At 37.9% G+C, this 20,949-nt stretch overlaps 1 protein-coding gene across 1 annotated transcript in view; it reads left to right on the top strand.

The window, feature by feature from the left end:
- The first annotated feature begins 5,846 nt into the window (after window positions 1-5,846).
- BTLA (B and T lymphocyte associated) overlaps window positions 5,847-20,949 on the top strand; it is a 38,790-nt gene continuing 23,687 nt past the window's right edge. Inside the window, exon 1 of the mRNA XM_023758701.1 lies at window positions 5,847-5,871. Coding sequence (XP_023614469.1) covers window positions 5,847-5,871 — 25 coding nt within the window. The remainder of the gene's footprint in view (window positions 5,872-20,949) is intronic.

Genomic DNA, 20,949 nt, shown 5'->3' with positions numbered 1-20,949 from the left:
AGTCTATATTAGTCTACATTACACATGTATCTCTTTTTTTTCCAGAGAGACTCATGGTTTTCAGAGACTTAGGATTAGATTTTCCTATAATTACTTATTTATGTTATCCCATATTACACACATAATAGTCTTAGAATAACAATTATTTTTTGTTTCAGGAAAAATTTGTAATTATATGTTTTAGTAGTTTTTCTCTTTCTTTGATTTTCTTCACCAGGAATTTATAGTAATTGTATTTTGGATCTTCTTTGACTATTTTTAATATTGTTATTTTTTTCTCATATCCTCTTATCTACTCATTTCTTTTGAATTTAAAACTTGTCTCATTTTCACCTTTCATTTTATTAAAGCATTATCTGTTGTGCTACTAGTAATTCACTCTTGTGTTCCTTCTTTAGTCTTTGCTTCTGAAATAAGTTTATTTTATTTCTAATTCTTTTCTGAATTGTCGCCTCATTTTGAGTTTTTCTGATCTAAATTATGCTATTCTTTCATGTCCTGTGTAATTTAATCTTTTAGCTCTTTTTATATCTGTTCTACAAACATGTATTTCTGGCATGTGTTCATTGTTTGTAGGGAAGTGATTCTGTTCATTATTCTCTTATAATAACTTTGTATTGGATTTGACCTTAATATTTTCCTGTTTCTTAATTAGTGTTTCCAAATTTTTAGAAGGAAAAATGATTCAGGATAGCTTTCCTAACTTCAGAGAGCTATTATTTTCCATGCTTTTTTTTTCTTTTTATAGAGTTCAAAAACCATTGTGGCTTGCTTTTTGAACTCTGTTTCTCTCCTTTACCTTTATATTAAACTTTTCTCCTCATTTATATCATCCTTGTCCTATTCTGCTCTAATGCCACTCTTACTAGTTACTACTCAGTGTAAGAGGGAGCCACCGTGGCTCTGTTTTGAACGTTTGTGGGGACCAGGCTTCTCCAATCTGCCTGCAGCAACCTCCTGTGATGACCTGCTAACGTGTGGCCATACACCTCCCAGTTTCAGCTTCTGTTTTCTACTAGGCTCTCTGTGTGCTCCAGCGAGTTTCCTTGGCTTTTGGGGGGCTTTCCAATTCTCAGTTCTGTTACATGACTGTTGCAGCTCCCCACTTCCTCCTGAATGGAGTTGATAATCTTGCAGGTTATGGCTGTTGTAGTTTGGCTTCATCTGTGCTGTGGTCTGTGGGATAGTTTGTGAGGGATAGTTTGTGACCTGGGTTTTTTGTTTTTTTTTTAATTTGTCTGTTTGGGCTTTTTTCTTTTATGGGGTGTGTGTGTGTGTGTGTGTGTGTGTTGGTAAATGGTATTAATGAGTTTTTGGCTTTGCTATATAGTTGCTCTGTTTGTTTTGATGTGAGGATTTGGAAAGATTCAAAGATCATGCCACCACTACCCCAGTTTTCCCAAAACAAACAATGAACTCTAATCATGTTAAGAACATAAAATTTTCTAAAATTTATTGTTTCTCTTAATAAATCTCTTTCAAAGAGATTTTTCAGAGTTGTCTTGTTCTTTTTAAAAATGGCATTTGAAATATGATGGCTTGTTTTTGTAATGCTGTGTCCTACATCCACCTTCATATGACCCTTTTCTTACGTGCAAACAATATCTTTACATAGATATCCTGTAATTTTCATCCTTTCTCACTCCCTCCCTTTCTTCCTTCCTCTCTTAAACCAAAACAAAGATGAATAAAAGGGTTGTCTGTGTTTTCAATTATTGAATTATATCCAAGAGGAATTGCAGCAGATGGTGTTCAAGCCCCACCTATATCCGTCACCCTCATCACTTTGGTGCACTTTGCCCTAATTCTAGTTGCCAACACCAGCACTTATTTGCTTATGAGCTTTCCATGGCCACCAGAGCCTGCATGGTCTACCTGAGCAGCAGGCTAGAGGTGCTGCTGCCCCTCATGGGAGCAGTCCTTAACTAATTCATGCTGATGTATATGGTAGACAGAAAACCAGCACACTCAAAGATATCCAGGTCCTAACCCCCCAAATATATGAAAATATTACCTTTTGTGGCAGAAGTATTTCTGCAGATGTAACTAAGTTAATGATCTTGAAGTGAAAGATAATCCTGGATTACTCAGGCAAACCCAATATCATATGAGTCATTAAAAATGGAAGAGGAAAGTCATAAGCCGAGAGAAATTTGAATATGCTGTGCTGCTGGCTTTGGAGATGGAGAAAGGAGACACCAGCCAAGCACCACAGATGGCCACTAACAGCTCAAAAAGGAAGGAAACAAATCCCCCAGATGTGGCCCATGATTTTAACACCTTGATTTTAGCCAAGTAGGACAGTTTGTACTTCTGACCTCCAAAACTGTAAGATAATAACGTTGCGTTCTTTTAATTCACAGTAGTTTTGGCAATTTGTTATAGGAGCAATAGGAAACTAATGAAATGGCTAAATGTCCCAAGTTTCCTCAATTCTTCCTCAATTCTGTTTATTTTATTTTATTTTTTCCTCAATTCTGTTTAATGTTGGCTCCCAGAGTTCCCAGAGGTGGGTGGGGATTCAGTGGTTTATCCACAGTGGTAACTTGCTAGGAAACAAACCATTTATTAGCTTCCTTCCCTTTCCTGTTTTTTTACTCCCCTACTATGTTGGGAACACCTGTGAATAAATTTGCTTGCACTTGAGTCCTTGAATTGGGACTTGATTAAGGGGGAACCCAATCTGAAACAGAACTTGAGACGGCTTTGGTGAGAGACTGATGTAAGTACTTGTTCAAATTCTTCAAGTTTGGATTGAAGGAGAAGGGACTTTTGTAATTGTTACAAATTTTTATCACTTCCAAGATGCAGTAGTGCAGAGGCCTTGAGAAGCAAGGTAGAAGTTTGAAACTCAGGTGGTCACAAAACATACTCCCTATCTTTGTTATAGATCAGTGGTTCTCAACCTTCTGGCCCTTTAAATACAGTTCCTCATGTTGTGACCCAACCATAAAATTATTTTCGTTGCTACTTCATAACTGTAATGTTGCTACTGTTATGAATCATAATGTAAATATCTGATATGCAGGATGGTCTTAGGCGACCCCTGTGAAAGGGTCATTCGACTGCCAAAGGGGTTGCGACCCACAGGTTGAGAACCGCTGTTATAGAGCCTTTGGCGAGTGTTAAGGGTTATGTCTATTGAGTGATTCTTCAGTAGTCAGGATAAGACTATGGAATTCCATTCATAGGCCCCCACTGCCACAAGGGGCAATGACTTTTAGGAGGAAATTTCAGCAGATAATACAGATTGGCTGACTCTACACCAGGGTTTCTTGACCTTGACACCATAGATTTTTTGGGCTGGATAATTTTGTTGTTGTGAGGTCTGTTCTGGGCAGGATATTCAGCAGCATCCCAGAATTCACTCTATTCACTAGATACTATTATCACCCTCACCCAAGTTTTGACAACCACAAATATCTCCAAACATTGTTAAATATCCCCAAAGGACAAAGCACCCTTTGGTGAGAGCCACTCCTCTGTATAATACTGTAATGGTGAATAAATGTCATTATACATTTGTCAAAACCCATAGAAAGGTCCTGGCTGGTGTGGTTAATAGATCATCAGCCTGCACACCAAAGGGTCGCAGGTTTGATTCCCCATCAAGGGCATGTACCTGAATTACAGGTTTGACCCCCATCCCCGGTTGGGGTGCATACGGAAGGCAACCAATGGATGTATCTCTCTCACATAGATGTTTCTCTCTCCACCTTTCTCTCTTTCTCTCTCTCTCTTTTCTTTTTCTCTCTTTCTCTTCCTCCCTTGCTCCTTTTCACTCCTTAAAAGTCAATGGGAAAAAATCCTCAGATGAGGATTAAAACAACAACAACATAGAAAGTACAACACCAAGAATGAACGCTAATGTAAGCTATGGACTTTGTGTGATAATGACACGTCAGTGCTGGTTTGTCTGTTGTAACAATGGTACTACTATGGTGCAGACTGTTGACTGTAAGAGGGGCTGTGCTTGTGTGGGCAAAAGGAATATATAGGAACTCTGTATTTTTTGCTCAAGTTTGTTGTGAACCCAAAACTACTATAAAAATCATTTATTTAAAAAATCAACTGCTTCCCTTCACCAACAGTGGTAACTCTAAAACTGTAGCCTTAAAAGGAAATAAGTTTTTTAAAAAATAATTTTATTGAATTTATTGGAATAACATTGGTTAATAAAATGATATAGGTTTCTAGTGTACAATTCTATAATACATCATCTGTATATTGCATTGTGTGTTCATGACCCAAAGTCAAGTTTCCTTCAGTCTCCATTTATCCCCCCTTTTACCCTCTTCTACCTCCCTCCACCCTCCTTTTGGTAGCAGCCCAGGTGCCCATCAGTAGATGAGTGGATTAAAAAACTATGGTACATTTACTACTCAGCTATAAAAAAGAAGGAAATCTTACTTTTTGCAACAGAATGGATGGACCTGGGAAATGTTATGCTAAGTGAAATAAGCCAGTCAGAGGAAGACAAATACCATATGATTTCATTTTTATGTGAAATCCAATGAACAATATAAACAAACAAACAAAACAGAAATAGACTCATAGACAGAGAACAAACTAACAGCAGTGGGGAGAGGGGTTGGAGGCTGGGTGAAAAAGGTGAAGGGATTAAGCAAAAACAAAAAAACAAACACCCTCCCCCCCCAAAAAAAAATCCTCCCAAACACAGACAACAATATGGTGATTACCAGAAGGAGATGTTTCTGACCTCAAGTTTTTTTCAAACAAGTTCCTTAAGAGTTATTTGCCTGATAATTGGACTTAGCACATTGATAAATATCAGATTAAGAATGACTTTCCCATCCACTCTTCTTTCAAATAGTCTCAAGATAGCTATCATTAAATGGGAGTTGGAGAATGGGCAGAGCATAGTGGCCAGTTAGTAGGTTCTCTGGGTTAAAAATCCATGATGATATAAGTTCCTTAACTGTGGTTATTTGTGCATGAAATTTACTAAAAATAATAAAAATACAACCTACTAAGTTTTTGAGGGAACCTCAAGACTACCTTATTATAGCCTGTAACTGTTAACCACCAAACACTGTAGCTGGACCCCAACTTGCACAAACAGAGAGTAGAGGGATAAAGCTGTGCACCCCCCGAAGTCATCCTCTCCAATTCCCACCTCAGCTCTGGTCATAAAGAAAAAAATGACCAGTGTAGTGGAGGCTATGATGCACTATCCAGATTTCTCCAGCTCCTGGGAGTGTTCCTGGCTGTCGGGCTTGCCTGTGAATTTGCTGAAGAGAAGTACTTACCAAAGGACATACCACCTTCCCTGGAGAGAGACAATGACCGGTCAACATCTACACTAATAAAAGCCGAGGTGGTCCTCGCGCATGACGTCATCACAAAATGGTCGGATGGCTGCCACAAAGATGGCCAGTTGTGGGCGATCGGGCCAGCAGGGGAGGGCAGTTGTGGGCAATCAGGCCGCAGGGGAGGACTTTGGATAAGCTAGCAAGGTGAGATATGTTATTATCCCTTTTGGAGAGAGGAGCATGTTCCCCATAGATATTTAGGTGGATAAAGAGAGTGGTGGATGTGGTAAAGACAGTTTTGGCACTTCTTTCAATAATAGAACCTCAAAATTTGAATGGGCATTTTTTTCTGCCTGTATAGAAGATTTTATTTCCCAGTCTTCCTTGCAGGAAGGTATGGTCATATAATTAAGTCATAGTCAATATGCTGTAAGTGGAAGTTTGGTACTGGATTTCCAAAAGATTTTTAAGAGGTCTCACTCATGCCCAAGATCTATTCCTTTCACCTTCTGCCTCTTTTAGAGCCTGCAACTCAGATATGGTGACTGGAGCTGACGTCATCCATCTTGGACCATGGATCCAGAGAGGGATGTCAGAGGTAAGATAGTGAAGAAAAAGACAGAAGGAGACAGGGTTGTTGATAAATAAGGAGTCACAATATTAGCCCTGTCCTGCGTCCCTCTAAACCTCTTTTGCATGTGAAGGAAACGATGTTAAATTTTATTTATGCCATCACTATTTTGGATTTTTCCACTCTATACAATTGAACTTAATCTAAACTGATAAAGAATTCAAATGATATAATCCTAAAATATCCCCTTGATCTGTCATCACTCCTCCAAGGGGAGGGGAGGGATATGCTGACTGGTGTCCTTTATGGTTATTAGGTACACTAAGCCTCACAGGAGGTTAACTAGGCCCTGGAACGTCATAGCTACCTATGGTCCAGCCTTACCCACACTATTTTAAAAGCAATCCCATGAAATTTCAAGAGTGATACAGGTTTCCTCTTTCATATTATAGAATATTTATTGGGCATTAAACATTTTGACATTTCCTGGGAATTTGTATGTTGGAGAGCAAAATAACACCACTCATTACCTTTCTATTGCCACTGTAACAAATTACCACAATCTCAGTGGCTTTAAACAACGCCAATTAATTCTCTTACAGTTCTAGATATCAGAAATCCAAAATGAATCTTACAAGGCTAAAATCAAGATGTCAGCAGAGCTGGTTCCTTCTGGTGGCTCCAAGGGGAGCATCCATTCCTTGTATCTTCCAGCTTCTACAGGTTGACGGCATCCTTGACTTATGGTCACATCACTTCAGTCACTACTTCTGTTGTTACATTGCTTTCTCTGACCCGCTCTGTGTCCCTCTTATAAGGATCATTGCATTAGTTCAGCTGCCCCTCCTTGATAATCAAGGATAATGTCTCCATCTCAAAATTCTTAATTTAACCAAATCTGCAAAGTAGCTTTTGCCTTATAAGGTAGCAGGGCTTTCAGGATTTAGAAAGTAAACATATCTGGGAGGCTTTTATTCAGCCTACTATACTCATCTAAACATCTTGGTTAAAATTATCCAGGGAAGTTTTATTCTAATTTAAAAGTAATAGAAATTGTTAGATATGATTGCTTTATACAAGGCAACTTCTATAAATCAAAAACTACTATTAAAATGTTAAAAGGCAAAACTCTTCCACTATTTCCTGAAATATAACAGGCATGGTGACAAGAGTTTAATATATTCAAATATAAAATATTAAATTTTTAAAAATAGACAGAAAACCACTAAGACTCTAATATCTTGATAAGCAATTAATTGTGCATGAATAACAATTCACAAATGATAAACACCCTAAAATCTAGAATAAATTGAATGTTTTACTTTTTAAATTATGATGATCATATCAAGGTATAACTAATGATGTAGTTAACCGTATCTGGATATTTTTGAAACTTGCCTCTAGGAATACACATTGATCTTTCTTGGAAGTTATGTAGCTCTAGGTATAAAGAAAGCTAAAAATGTTCATATCTTCAACCCAGTAATTCCACTTTTGGGAAATCATCCAAAATGCAACAGAGCAAAAATGTTCAACTTTATGTGAAAAAGTGGAAAAACCTAAATGTCCTATAATAGGAAAATGGCTAAATAAATAGTGCTATAATTATAAGCTGGGATATATTATTCCGCTATATAAGTATATGTCACTGGAGAATATTCTTTCTAAATAACTTGTAGAAATGCCTGTAAGGGCAGAGAGAGCAATCCTACAAGGCCATTGAGCAGACAGCTAAAAATCTGCTCAAAGGTTAGGAGAACAGGCCTTCCCCAGGCCTGGGCTTTCCGAGTTCCCTTTCAAAGCATTATATTTGGCAATTTAAATATATAATTATTTGGGTTATAAATACTGATTCCAACCAGCATTAAGGGATAAGTAAGACCAAAATTTGGTCAGTTGCCATTGGCATGACTCTACCAGATGTTAAAATATGAAATATGAATTTCTGAACTGGTTGATGAATGGTAACTGGTTGCTGCCCTGAGCCCTCAGGTACTCCCTGCTTCCCTAGTCTCATTTTTTAAAAAATATGATTTTATTGATTTCAGAGAGAGTAAGGGAGAAGGATAGAGAGAGAAACATCAATGATGAGAGAGAATCATTGATCGGCTGCCTCCTGAATGCCCCCTTCTGGGATGGAGTCCACAACCAGGAGCTGAACCATGACCTCCCAGTTCCATAGGTCAATGTCCAACCACTGAGCCACACCAGGACCCCTTTACTTCCAGCCGGGCAGGTCCCTTCATTATTGAGCAACTAAAATGACAGGCACTATGTACAATATCATGTCATCTGTGAATAATGAGAGTTTTACTTCCTCCTTCCCAATTTGGATGCCTTTTATTTCGTCTTCTTGTATGATCAATATGGCCAGGACTTCCAGAACCATGTTGAATAAGAGTGGTGAAAGAGAGCATCCTTGTTTTGTTCCTGTCCTTAGGGGAAATGGTTTTAGTTTTTGCCCACTGAGTATGATGTTGGCTGTAGGTTTGTCATATATGATCTTTATTATGTTAAGATATGCTCCCTGTATTCCCACTTTGTTTTTATAAAATTTGGATTTTGTTGAATGCTTTTTCTGCATCTATTGATATGATCATGTGATTTTTGTCTTGCAACCTGTTTATGTGATGTATCACATTTGTTGACTTGCAAATATTGTACCAGCCTTGCATCCCCAGAATAAATCCCACTTGGTCATGACGTATGATCTTCTTAATGTATTGCTGGATCTGGTTTGCTAAAATTTTGTTGAGGATTTTAGCATCTATGTTCATCAGAGATATTGGCCTGTAGTTCTCTTTCTTTGTTGTGCCTTTATCTGATTTTGGAATTAGGGTGATGCTGGCCTCATAAAAAGAGTTTGGAAGTATTCCTTCCTCTTGAATTTTTTGGAATAGTTTGAGGAGTAGAGATGTTAGTTTTTCTTTGAATATTTGGTAAAACTCCCCTGTGAATCCGTCTGGACTTTAGTTTGCTGGGAGTTTTTTTTTTAATTATTATAACTGCTTCAATTTCATCATTGTACATAGAAAACCCTAAAGACGCTATAAAAAAAAACTACTAGATTTAATAAATGAATTTGGAAACATAGCAGGATACAAAATTAACACCCCAAAATCCATAGCATCTTTATACACCAATAGTGAACTCCCAGAGAGAGAAACTAAAAAAAAAATCCCATTTACCATTGCAACAAAAAAATTAAGATAAACTTAACCTGTGCTCTGAAAACTACAGGACATTGAAAAAAAGAGATAGAGGAAAGTATAAACAAGTGGAAGAATATACCATGTTCATCGATTGGTAGAATCAACATCATTAAAACGTCTATAGTGCCCAACGCAACTATAGATTCAATGCAATCCCCATTAAAATACCAACAGCATATTTCACAGACCTAGGACACACACTCCAAAAATTTATGTGAAACCAAAAAAAGACTCCAAATAGCTCCAGATATCTTGAGAAAGAACAAAATTGGAGGAATCACAATACCAGATATCAAGTTATACTACAAAGCCACTATACTCAAAACAGCCTGGTACTGGCACAAGAAAAGGCATATAGATCAATGGAACAGAACAGAGAACCCAGAAATCGACCCAAACCACTATGCTCAATTAATCCTATATAATAAAAAGCTAATATGCAAATCAACCGAACAGCAGAACAACCAGTCACTACAATCACACTGACCACCAGGGGGCCGACACTCAAAGCAGGAGGTGCCCCCTGGTGGTCAATGTGCTGCTACAGGGGGAACACTGCTCAGCCAGAATCCCGACTCACAGCTGGTGAGTGCAGTGGTGGTGGCGGGAGCCTCTCCTGCCTCCATGGCAGTGCTAAGGATGTCCGACTGATAGCTTAGGCCCTCTCCCTGTTAGTCAGACATCCCTTGAGGGCTCCTGGACTGTGAAAGGGTGCAGGCCAGGCTGAGTGACACCCCTCAAGTGCACAAATTCTGTGTACCGGGCCTTGAGTATTTGATAAAAGAGGCAAGAGCACACATTGAAGCAGAGACAGTCTCTTCAATAAATGGTATTGGGAAAATTGGACAGGTACATTCAAAAAATGAAACTAGACCATCAACTTACACCATACACAAGAATAAATTCAAAATAAATAAAAGACTTAAGTATAAGATGTGAAATCATAAAAGTCCTAGAAGAAACCACAGGCACCAAAATCTCAGACATCTCTTGTAGCAATATGTTTACCAATACATCTCCTAAGATAATGGAAACTAAGGAGAAAATAAACAAATGGAACTGCATGAAATAAAAAGCTTCTGCACTGCAAAAGAAAGCATCATCAAAATAACAAGAGAGCCCACTGCATGGGAGAACTTATTTTCCAATGATACATCTGATAAAGGGTTAATTTCCAAAATATATGAGGAACTCATACAACTTAACAAAAGAAAGGCAAACAATCCAATTTAAAAATGGGCAAAGGATCTAAATAGACACTTCTCTAAAGTGGACATACAGAAGGCCGAGAGACATATAAAAACATGCTCAAAGTCACTAATCATCTGAGAGATGTAAATCAAAACAACAATGAGTTATCACTTCACACCTTCAGAATGGCTATCATCAACAAATCAACCAAGGACAAGTGTTGGGGAGGTTGTGGAGAAAAGGGAACCCTCATGCACTGCTGGTGGGAATGCAGACTGGTGCAGCCACTGTGGAAAACAGTATGAAGTTTCCTCAAAAAATTAAAAAGAGAACCCCCATTTGATCCAGTTATCCCACTTCTACGAATATATCCTAAGAAACTTGAAATACTCATCAGAAAGAATATATGCACACCTATGTTCACAGCAGCACAATTTACAATAGCTACAACTTGGAAACAGCCTTAAGTGCCCATCAACAGATAAGTGGATAAAAAAGCTGTGGTACATTTACACAGTGGAATACCACAAGCAATAAAAAAGAAAGAACTCTTACCATTTGCAACAGCATGGATGGACCTAGAGAGTATTATGCTGAGAGAAATAAGCCAGTCAGAGAAAGGTAAGTATCACATGATCTTACTCCTATGTGGGATATAATGAACCAAATAAACTGATAATCAGAAATAGACCCAGAGTCATAGAAGCATGAACAGACTGTTGAACCTCAGAGGGAAAGCAGGAGAGGGTGGGTGGGAAGAGATCAATCAATGAACTTGTATGCATATATGCATAACCAGTGGACACAGACAATGGTGTTGTGAGGGCCTGTGGGGGAGGGACAGAGGAGGAAGGGAGAGGGCTGGAAGAGGTTTATGGGGATGGGGCAGGGGGGTGAAGGAGGACCTATGTAATAATTTCAATAATAAAGATTTTAAAAAATAATGAAATAAAATGACTGGCAAAGTTGAGGCCTCCAGGAAGCTGCTCCAGCTGTGTGGCAAACATGTGATCTGACAGGTACTATACCGGTATATGTATTTATCTATCCATTTCCCATTTCAGGACACACTTCTCCCAAATTCTTTCTTTGACCTTACTCCAAAATAAAGCTAACTCCATTTATTTTTGCTTGAATTATTACTTATTTCATTTTTGTTTTCTCTCATAGATCCATCTAAATAAGGAGAGGATTCTACTCTTGAGACAAATGTAAGTAGAGCTTGTGACATGCAGCTCTGAAAAAGCCTTTTACTTTATTTGATCTGATTCCCTCTACTCAGTTACTTTCAGTTTTATAGTTAAAAATATGAATTTTGCCTGTTTCTGCCCATTTTATAATACTGTTTTTTTCACCATTTTTTCCATTAATTTGGTTGATCTTCATAGTTTCTCCCAAATTGACTAATTTAACCCTGCTCTTTCTACCAACTAGCTTTCATGCCTTCCTACCTTCTAAAAATAGATTCCTCCATGAGACAACATTGCCCATTGAACCAGGATAAAGGAAAAACAATATAAAAATGTTGTATATTCAATTTGTCACAACTATGCAAAATGAATGTGCTAGATTGGGCTTTCCCAAAAGCAGACTCCAAAACAGAATAAAATGTGCAACGAAATGCCTGTGGGAAAAAAGGGCATATTTCATGTATGTTAACTTAAAATATATAGGAGAGCTGGGATGTATGCACAAAACAAGCTTGGTGCTGAGTGACGAGAGCAGGAAGTAGGTTGGGTAGAAGCACCCTAGATTGCTGTTGTATTCCAAGAAAGGCTTCACAAGGCTGGGGGGCGGGGGGAGTCCTGAAGCCAAAGTGGGTCAGTGGAGGAGTCCATGTCTCCCAGAAGTTGACCTGCCTGATGTTTCTGTTGTGCTCAGTCATTGACTAGGAAGCAAGGCCTCATGGCCCAATGGGTGATGAATTTCAGAAGCAGGGCTTGGGGATCTTGGTCAATGACACCCCTTGTAGTAGGAAATCTACAAGGAATTCCACCCCCCTTTTTTTCATGTAACCCCTGTAGTTCTTCCTGGAAGAACAAGTTGATGCTTTCAGACTCTAACATTTTGCTGAGATGTGAAGCTGCAAGCACTTCAAAGCACGTATGCACCCACAAAAGTGAAAGATAAAACAATTTGCAAAACAATCATGCACCCATAAGTTGGTTTCATGAGAAAAGCATTGAGATAAACATATATAACAGCACAAGTACACACAGGTGCATGGGATATATGAGAAGCCAACTCTCCTTCTGCCCATCCTTCAAATATACAAAAACATGACCTAGGAAGCCTATACTTTTCTGAGTGGGAGGAAAGAAAGGAAAATGCATTTATTAGGATTCTAGTTTTGTGCCAGGCACTACGGCAGGTGGTTTCACGTAGGTTAACTTAAAATATAGAGTACTATTTATGTCCCTTTTTGAATACTCATAACAACCTTCCAGTAGGTGCTATTATTTCTGCTACAGATGAAGTAATGGGATTCAAAGAGGTCATAAATTAAAAGTTATGAATAGGTAAATAAAATATTTGGAACTTGAGTGTATTCACAGTGGTCTCTGGTGGGCTTCCACAGCCATTAAATAGTCTTTTATTCATTCTTTTGGATTTTTAAAAAACTCTGATAAATTAATGTTTAATTTTTTAAAAATATATTTTATTGATTTTTTTTACAGAGAGGAAGGGAGAGAGATAGAGAGTTAGAAACATCGATGAGAGAGAAACATCGATCAGCTGCCTCCTGCACATCTCCTACTGGGGATGTGCCCACAACCCAGGTACATGCCCTTAACCGGAATCGAACCTGGGACCCTTGAGTCCGCAGGCCAACGCTCTATCCACTGAGCCAAACCGGTTTCGGCAATGTTTAATTTTTTTACTGTGATCTATAAGTAAAAATAAATCTGCTTTATCACTTGGGGGAAAGTTAAGGAACTTGTCTAAGTTCTCACATCTACTAAATGATAGAACTACAGCTCTTCAAGTTTCCCAATAGGTAAGCACCTCACTAGTTCATAATTGGTTTCCAAATGTCTACTGAAACCAACTGAATCAGAATCACCTTAGGAGATTTCTTTAAAATAGGAATATTTGGCCTCAATTCTGTAAAATTTACATTCAATGGATGTGGATAGATCCTGGAACCACACCGTGTCCAGGCTCATTCTAAAGTACAGTTATATACAGAAACCACTGACACCAAAGAATGGGAAACATTTTAAATACTGGACTACATTTATGGTAAAAGCTATACAATGTTTTGAGGGTGTTAAAAATTCAGATCCAGGATTCATCCCTATGGGCTGATGTCTAACGTCAGTGGCAAAATTTTAAAGATTGGCTTAAAATCTTGAACCAAAGATGGGCTTTCATTTGGACAAGATGGATACCAAGAACTCCTGTATTAATAAGCCAGGACTCTGCATCTCACTTTGTGATTGCTGGTCTCTGATCACCCTGGGGTAAAAGGACTGGAGGAAGTATAGCTGTTTCACAATTCATGAAAGCAAGTGAGTCTGTAAGTGAACTAAAGAATTTGCCTTCTAAGCGGTGCCTACAATGTCTGCAAAATGAATTTGAAGATGCCAAATTCTATTTTGCCTTTTGTCTTTCACCATAAAATTGGAGATAGTTTTAAACTATTTTTTAAATACAATGCAATGACTTTTAAGATTGTAGTAAATTCTTTAAATTTGCACATTTAAATTAATGTATAATTTTCTGATCAAACAATACATGAGTATATGAGATAAGGGTCAAGACTGAAGTTTGATTACTTGAGGAGATATAAATGTAAAGCAAAATTGGCTTGTTGCTGAGCTAACACATTTCTGAGACAGGCTTCTTTGAACTCTTCTTTACTAAAATGAAACAAGAAGTCTGATTCTGAGGGAGGGCTCTGTCTCCAGTGGGGCTCTTGGGACTCCAGCTATGGAAGCATAAAGGATCAATCATGCTGCTAAAAGTAACAAAAGAGATATATGTTAAAAATACATATTGCAAAAGGTATTTTTTACAAATGCTACCTAATTAGCATAGGCTTTTTTTAGATGAAGAAAAACTTTAAATAGTGAATCATAAAGGTTTTGTTCTGAGATAAACAAAGTTTATATAACTTCTCTCCAGTTTGTGACAATATCCTGAGATCCGTGGTTTATGGTTCATGGCTTTTGACTCCTGGGGCCATTTTAAAGGGACAGTGAGCCTTGCCTCAGCTGCCATAGGCAGTTTGCACTTCACCTTGAGTATGGAGAGCTGTGTAAATGCTGCATGAATATTTCACAGGGTGTTTACTGGATAAGGAATGGAAGCTCTAAGAAGTTATATATAATTGTTGTGGGTTACACTGTGGTGGTTGAAATGCATGAATGCCTAAGTTTCAACACTAAAGGTTCATATGAGAAAATTACAGCACTGGTTACTGAGCTCTTTAAAATCAGGAACTGTGACTAACTCATCTTTGTGCCTCCAACCTGTGCACAATTGTTTATTTGGATCAGTAAGTATATGAAAACTGTTTTTTAACCTCATGCTCTTAAAACCATTGAAATTTGGCCTTGGAAGAAAATCGCCAGCCTCTGAGAGAAAGACTCACAAAACCAACTTCTGTCAATGACCAGAGATGTCACAAATCTAGATTTCTCATTTGGAATCTCAAGTGGGTGGATTTAATTAACTGCTATAATTAGAAGCTAATTGTTAGAAGTGGCCTTGGAGCAAACAGTCCCACATCGACCCTGAGCTATCTGATCTCGAACTTTTCCATTTATTCCCTTATTGTTTCAATTCTATTTAATCCAGACAATAACCACATGAAGAATGTTGAAAATGAAAGTTTCCTTTAATTGGTATTCAAGATGTCATTTAGCTCAAAACTTTATTATTTGGAGAGAACATGCAGCTAATGCTAACGATGATCTTGTTCCATTGATATTTATCTACAGATTAAAGGCAGTTGCCCTTCCCTCACCTGTTGAGGAAGTGCTTCCTGCCACTCATTTTCTCCATAACCTCAAGTAAAACTCCATTGGTTTAATGACAATAAGCATTCTTATTGTACCATGACATGATGTTTGGGAAGAAAAATCTAAAATCTTTTACATAAAAGAAGTTTCATAATCACACGCTATGAAAAGGGGGAAAACATATACTTACCATAGGTAGTTTTTACCATAAATTTCTTGACCTTGGTTTCATTAAAGTCTCAACCTAAACATTGCAACCATATAGATTTCTTTAGAGTTTGTTCATGTCGTTGAAATTTGATTGAGAAAAACTTTAACATGGGACACAAAGGGTGATAAGTGGAAGGAGAAGTTAAGGACTGAGCTGCTTTGCAGATCAGAGCATTTGAAAGTGAACACCCAATGTGACAAGAAGCAAAAACCACAGGATACCATGTACTCTTTCTGTTCATTTTGCTTCTCAAGCTACTCACGCTCTTCCTAGTGTCTGTACCTACATCCTCTCTCTTTATTTCACAGATGTCGCTGGGGTAGTGAACCTGATCCAAGCCTGAAGAGCTCAGGGGAGGAAGGGAAGCCTTCTACTTGAGAAGATTTTGCTCCCGATGGGCACAGAAAATGAAGACATTGCCTGCCATGCTTGGAATTTGGATCCTCTTCTTAATCGCACCTCTGGGCATCTGGAGTATCGAAGGTGAAACACATACTTAGATTTTTTTTTATTTTATTTTTCCTTAGGGGCATGTTGGAGGTAATGTTTTTCCTTGCTGATCTTACTGGGATGTGGTGTTTATGTGGAAGACAATGGTAAATAAAATGAAGTAGTTAGATTTGCTCACTGAAGACATTCTAGGACATTAACCATATTAGAACATGGTATTGTACTCAAGTCGTTTTGGCTGATTTTCTTACAAACATGTTCTATTAGTAAGAAAAAGGAATTGGGTAGATGTTATAAGTAGTTAGGGACAAATTTAGCACTACTACTAGCAAAACGGCTCTGAATGTCATACTGATGGTGAATGGCTTGTTCTTTCTAAACCGAAGCTTGGCAGAGTGAGTGTTGTATTACTCAGTTCGGTAGGAAAGGTATTGGATACCTCACTCCATGGCTCCTCTGGAATAATGTTGCTAAATAAAATCACACTACTTGCTTCCGTGGAGTGTGTGCCTGGAGAATACTGATTGAGAAAATGCTGAGAAAGATAGAACTGGAGCATTCTGTCATTGCGTCTAAGAAAATGGTTCTGATTTGGGTGTCATTTGACATAGAAAACAGCTTGGGTTCTGCATAGATGATGTTCGGCCACTTTTGCAAAGATTTTATGAGTTCATAAGCTCCCTAACTTTGACACATTTTAAAGGGCTATAAATAGCTACCAGCGGTTTTAGATTTTTCTCAGGTCTGGTTTCAAATATCCTACTTTATAATAACCACAAGCACACATACTCTTTCCAGTTTTAAATCCAAAATTATGGCCCCTGAAAACCTATAAAATGGTATCTACAACTCTGGAACAGGGTGATTTGGAATTTGTCTCCATGATGCCAGGATGGCACATAACCAGGAGCAAAATAAAACTTCCCTTTAGTCATCTAAGTATTTTCATGATTGTATATTTTTATGTGTGTATATTTGGTATTACGTTGACAAGGGGGTTTAGATAGATGACTGGATTTTTCACTTTCCATAAGATGCCTTCAATCACATAGCTACAACTGGAGTCAAATATTATAAATATTATTAAAAATAATTTATACCAATTTGAAGAATATATAAACGATTCCATGTAAAATGAAATAAAATAATTTTTAGTGCTGTATCAGACTGGGATTGGGGTACAACTTCTATTCCCCCTCCCAACATGCTTACAAAAAAGAACTGGAGTGTTAGAATGGGGTTAGTTTACTGGCTTTGCCACTTACTGTTTGCCTTTGGTTAAGTTTCTTATCTTCTCTTATCCTTAGTTTCCTCCTTTGTAAAATAGAGATAATAATTGTACCTAAATTATGGGCCTATTGTGGACACTGCATATGCAGTAATATGGATCAAATAACTGGCACAGCAAGTGCACACAATAAAAGCTTGCTAAATGTTAATGGCATTTTTGCTAATATTATTTTCACAGGCAACCCCCACAAAATTCAATTAAATGGGCAGCAAGGTTTAACATTATTATTTAAAATGGTTGAGTTTTTAAAGCTAAAATAAAATGAATATATTTGGCCCAAAACATAGTGAACCTAATTCTTTGGAAAATGAAAGGGAAAGCCTTGGATAAAGTCCTGGCCAGGCATCTTACATAGCAGTTGATGGATTATAGCATTTCTTTCATTAAATTAGGACACAGGTTGAGATAAGGGAATGTTTGGTGAGATTTTGTTCTCCCAGACAGAGCTAATGACTATTTCTTAAAAATCACACAACCTTTATATCTTGGAGAATTCCTGTGATTTAGTTAATCACTGAATTCTTTACACTGGCACAGTTTCAAAGTGTTTAAAAATAATTTAAAAGATATTTTTCATCCTCCACTTCAATTCAATGTGAGATGGGTGTGCCTCTTCCCAGAAATCAGGCTGCACTGAGAATAAGGTTGTGAAAAATGTAACATTCACTATAAACTTACTTCTCTATGATGAAATCATGCTTGCTTAAGTGTTTCTCAAAAGTACTTCAGGGGGGCACTCTGCCCCTCTATATCTGACGTAGAATTTCTATTCCGATGAAAAGTATATGTGCAGAACACGCTGGCAGGGACTAGGCTGCAGTGCAGAAGCCCCTGTCAGTCACCTGCCTCACTGCAGGTGAGCAGCTCCAGCTGTGAGGCCCTGGGCCACTTGTTCAGTTGAGGGTCAACCTAGGATTCCACCTTTAAGCAGTCAGAAGCACTTCAGCTAATGTCTGACTACACCACTTGGCCCTATATATGATCCCGAATGAAGACTATAGGAAATCTTTGATTGATCACGGCTTATTGTGAGAAAAAAAAATCCTAATCTGATCTGGTAGCAGAGGACACTCATAGTTTGGCTCTTTTGAGAACACAGTGGTTATGGCCAAGTCTCCTTTGGGTCTTGCCTGTGTCCTCTTTAGCCTGTGTTGTGATACTTCAGTATGAACCATGGATCCATAGTCCACATTCCACCCACAAAGATGTGTTGCTTCACGGTGAACTGGCCATATTGTTAGGTCAGAGCAGAAACATTAGGGCAGAAAGTCCTCTGCATGTGTCTCATTCCTTGAAGTTTCAGGGTCTTTATCAGGCTTATTTCTAAGACTGTATCTATTTGTTCCTGTTGAAATGGGCACAGGAAGTAGAGCGCTGCCTTCTGCCAAATGCCTGTGTATTGTTATTATATGAATGCTACCACTAAATATGACCACCTTTGACGTAAATGTCTAGGAATACTTTCTACAGGGCAGGATTTCCTGAATTAAGGTTTGAATAGGTTAACCCCTACGCTGATTACAGCCTTGAAAAGACTTCTCAAACACTAAAAAGCTCTTTAATTAACTGTTGCTTCCTCTCTCCCACTATCAAAATTTCCTCTATTATAATGTTGAAGTCAAGTGCTGTTTATCTTGCTTCACTGGGACTCTCCTACTTAATTTCTAGTATTTGTGAATTTCACCTTTACTGAGAGTTCAGAGTGGTTGAAAGAAAATGTTCAGTATCTGTAATCAGGTCTAAAAATGAAATCAACGTTTTGCTTTGTTCTTTGGAGAGGCAGTGGTGGGACTCTAGAGCTAGGACTGGATTACTATTCCATCTCTGCCATTCACTGGTTCTGTGACTATAATCTCTCTGATTCTCTTCCCTCATCTAAACAATGGGGACAATAATGACATTAACCTATTTGGGTTGACAAAGTCATCTATAAGTAACTGTTGATATCATTACCTGCTATCATCCCCAGTCAGCAAGAAATGATAATAGAATTTGGGAGTCACAAGATTTGAGTTATATTCTGTCATCACATTGTATCATAAGCAATTTGTTTCACTTTTCTAATATTCTCCATTCTCTTACCTTAAAATAAGCTCAGTATTATCCACCTTTATGGTATCCTCTCATGGATTCTTACTTCTGTGTTTATCCCATAGAAGAAATTACTTACATGCATGTTTCTGTGTGTACACAAGCACGGGTATCACTGTAGTTTTCTCAGAATGTAAATATGTACATTTTGAGGTTCACTTTGAACACAGGCCAAGAGAGTGTTAGAGGCTAGTAGTAGGGAAACATTAGGTTTAGCAGGTAGAGCTCTGTACCTCCTCTCCTCCTTCCTAATAGCCATATTTATTTTATGAGTACAACCTGGAATTTGAATATATCACAAACAATCCATTGTCCAGAAGTGGCTATAAGGAAGGTTGGGGCATTTAGGTTCTAGCTAGATGGTCATGGCTCCATTTCACTTCTCTGATATTAGAAGAGGAGAATTAATATTGGGGGGGGGTAAGGGGGGCGATTGGCAGTTTCTGCCTGCATAGATATTGTTAAGTATCTTCTAGGGCTTTGAAAATGCCAGTGAATCTCAGTGTAGCAGAATGTATTAGGATGCCCAGGAAGTATCTGGGAAAGAAGTAAAAATGAACTTTCCCCGTGTCTTTCCAATAACACATAAACCTAAACTTATTCTGAGCACCACACTTAACCATTCTATCACTGTAGGCAATATTTAGAAATACTCATGTTGGTTTCTTTTTTAATAAATTTTTTGGGTGATATTGATACTAAGATCATATAGGTTTCATGTATACATTTCTATAATTCATGATCTATATATTGCATTTTGTGCCCACCACTCAAAGTCAAATCACTTTCTGTGACCATATATTTGGCCCCCTTTACCTTTTACTAGCCCCAACCCCCTTCCCTCTGGTAACCATCATACTGTTGCCTGTGTCGAATAGTTTCAGTTTTATATCCCACATATGAGTGAAATCATATGGTTCTTAGATTTTTCTGACTGACTTATTTTGATTAGTATAATATTCTCAAGGTTCGGCTTTTTTATGTCTGAGTAATATTCCATACTACTTTATCCAATCCTCTATTGAAACACACCTTGGTTGTCTCCATATCTTGGCCACTGTGAATTATGCTGGAATGAACATAGGGGTGCATATATCTTTGCAAATAAATGTTTTAAAGTTTTTTGGGTAGAGACATAGGAGAGGGATTGCTGGGTCATATGGTTACTCTATTCTTAATTTTTTGAAGAACTGCCATACTGTTTTCCATAGTGGCTATAACAATCTACATTCCCACCACCAGTAAATGAGGTTTCCTTTTACTCCAAACCTCTCCAACACTTGTTATTACCTGCCTTGTTGATTATAGCCATTCTAACAGGTGTGAGGTGGTATCTCATTGTAGTTTTGATTTGCATTTCCCTAATCACTAGTGAGGTTGAACATCTTTTCATTTATCTGTTGGTCATTTGTATGTCTTCTTTGGGGAGGTGTCTGTTCAGGTGCTTTGCCCATTTTTAAATTGCATTGTTTGTTTGATGCTGAGTTGTTTGTGTTTTTTATATATTTTGGATATTAACCCTTTGTCAGAAATGTCATTTGTAAATATTATCTCTCATTTGGTTGGATGCCTTTTTGTTTTGTTTTTGCTTTTTGTTGTGCAGAAGCCTTTTAGTTTGATATAGTACCATCCATTTATTTTTTTCTTTACTTCCCTTGCTTTTGGGGTCAAATTCATAAAACGTTCTCTATG

Source organism: Myotis lucifugus, unplaced genomic scaffold, assembly GCF_000147115.1.
Source record: "Myotis lucifugus unplaced genomic scaffold, Myoluc2.0 scaffold_137, whole genome shotgun sequence".
NCBI lineage: Eukaryota > Metazoa > Chordata > Mammalia > Chiroptera > Vespertilionidae > Myotis > Myotis lucifugus.
This window is presented reverse-complemented; position numbering and strand designations above follow the sequence as displayed.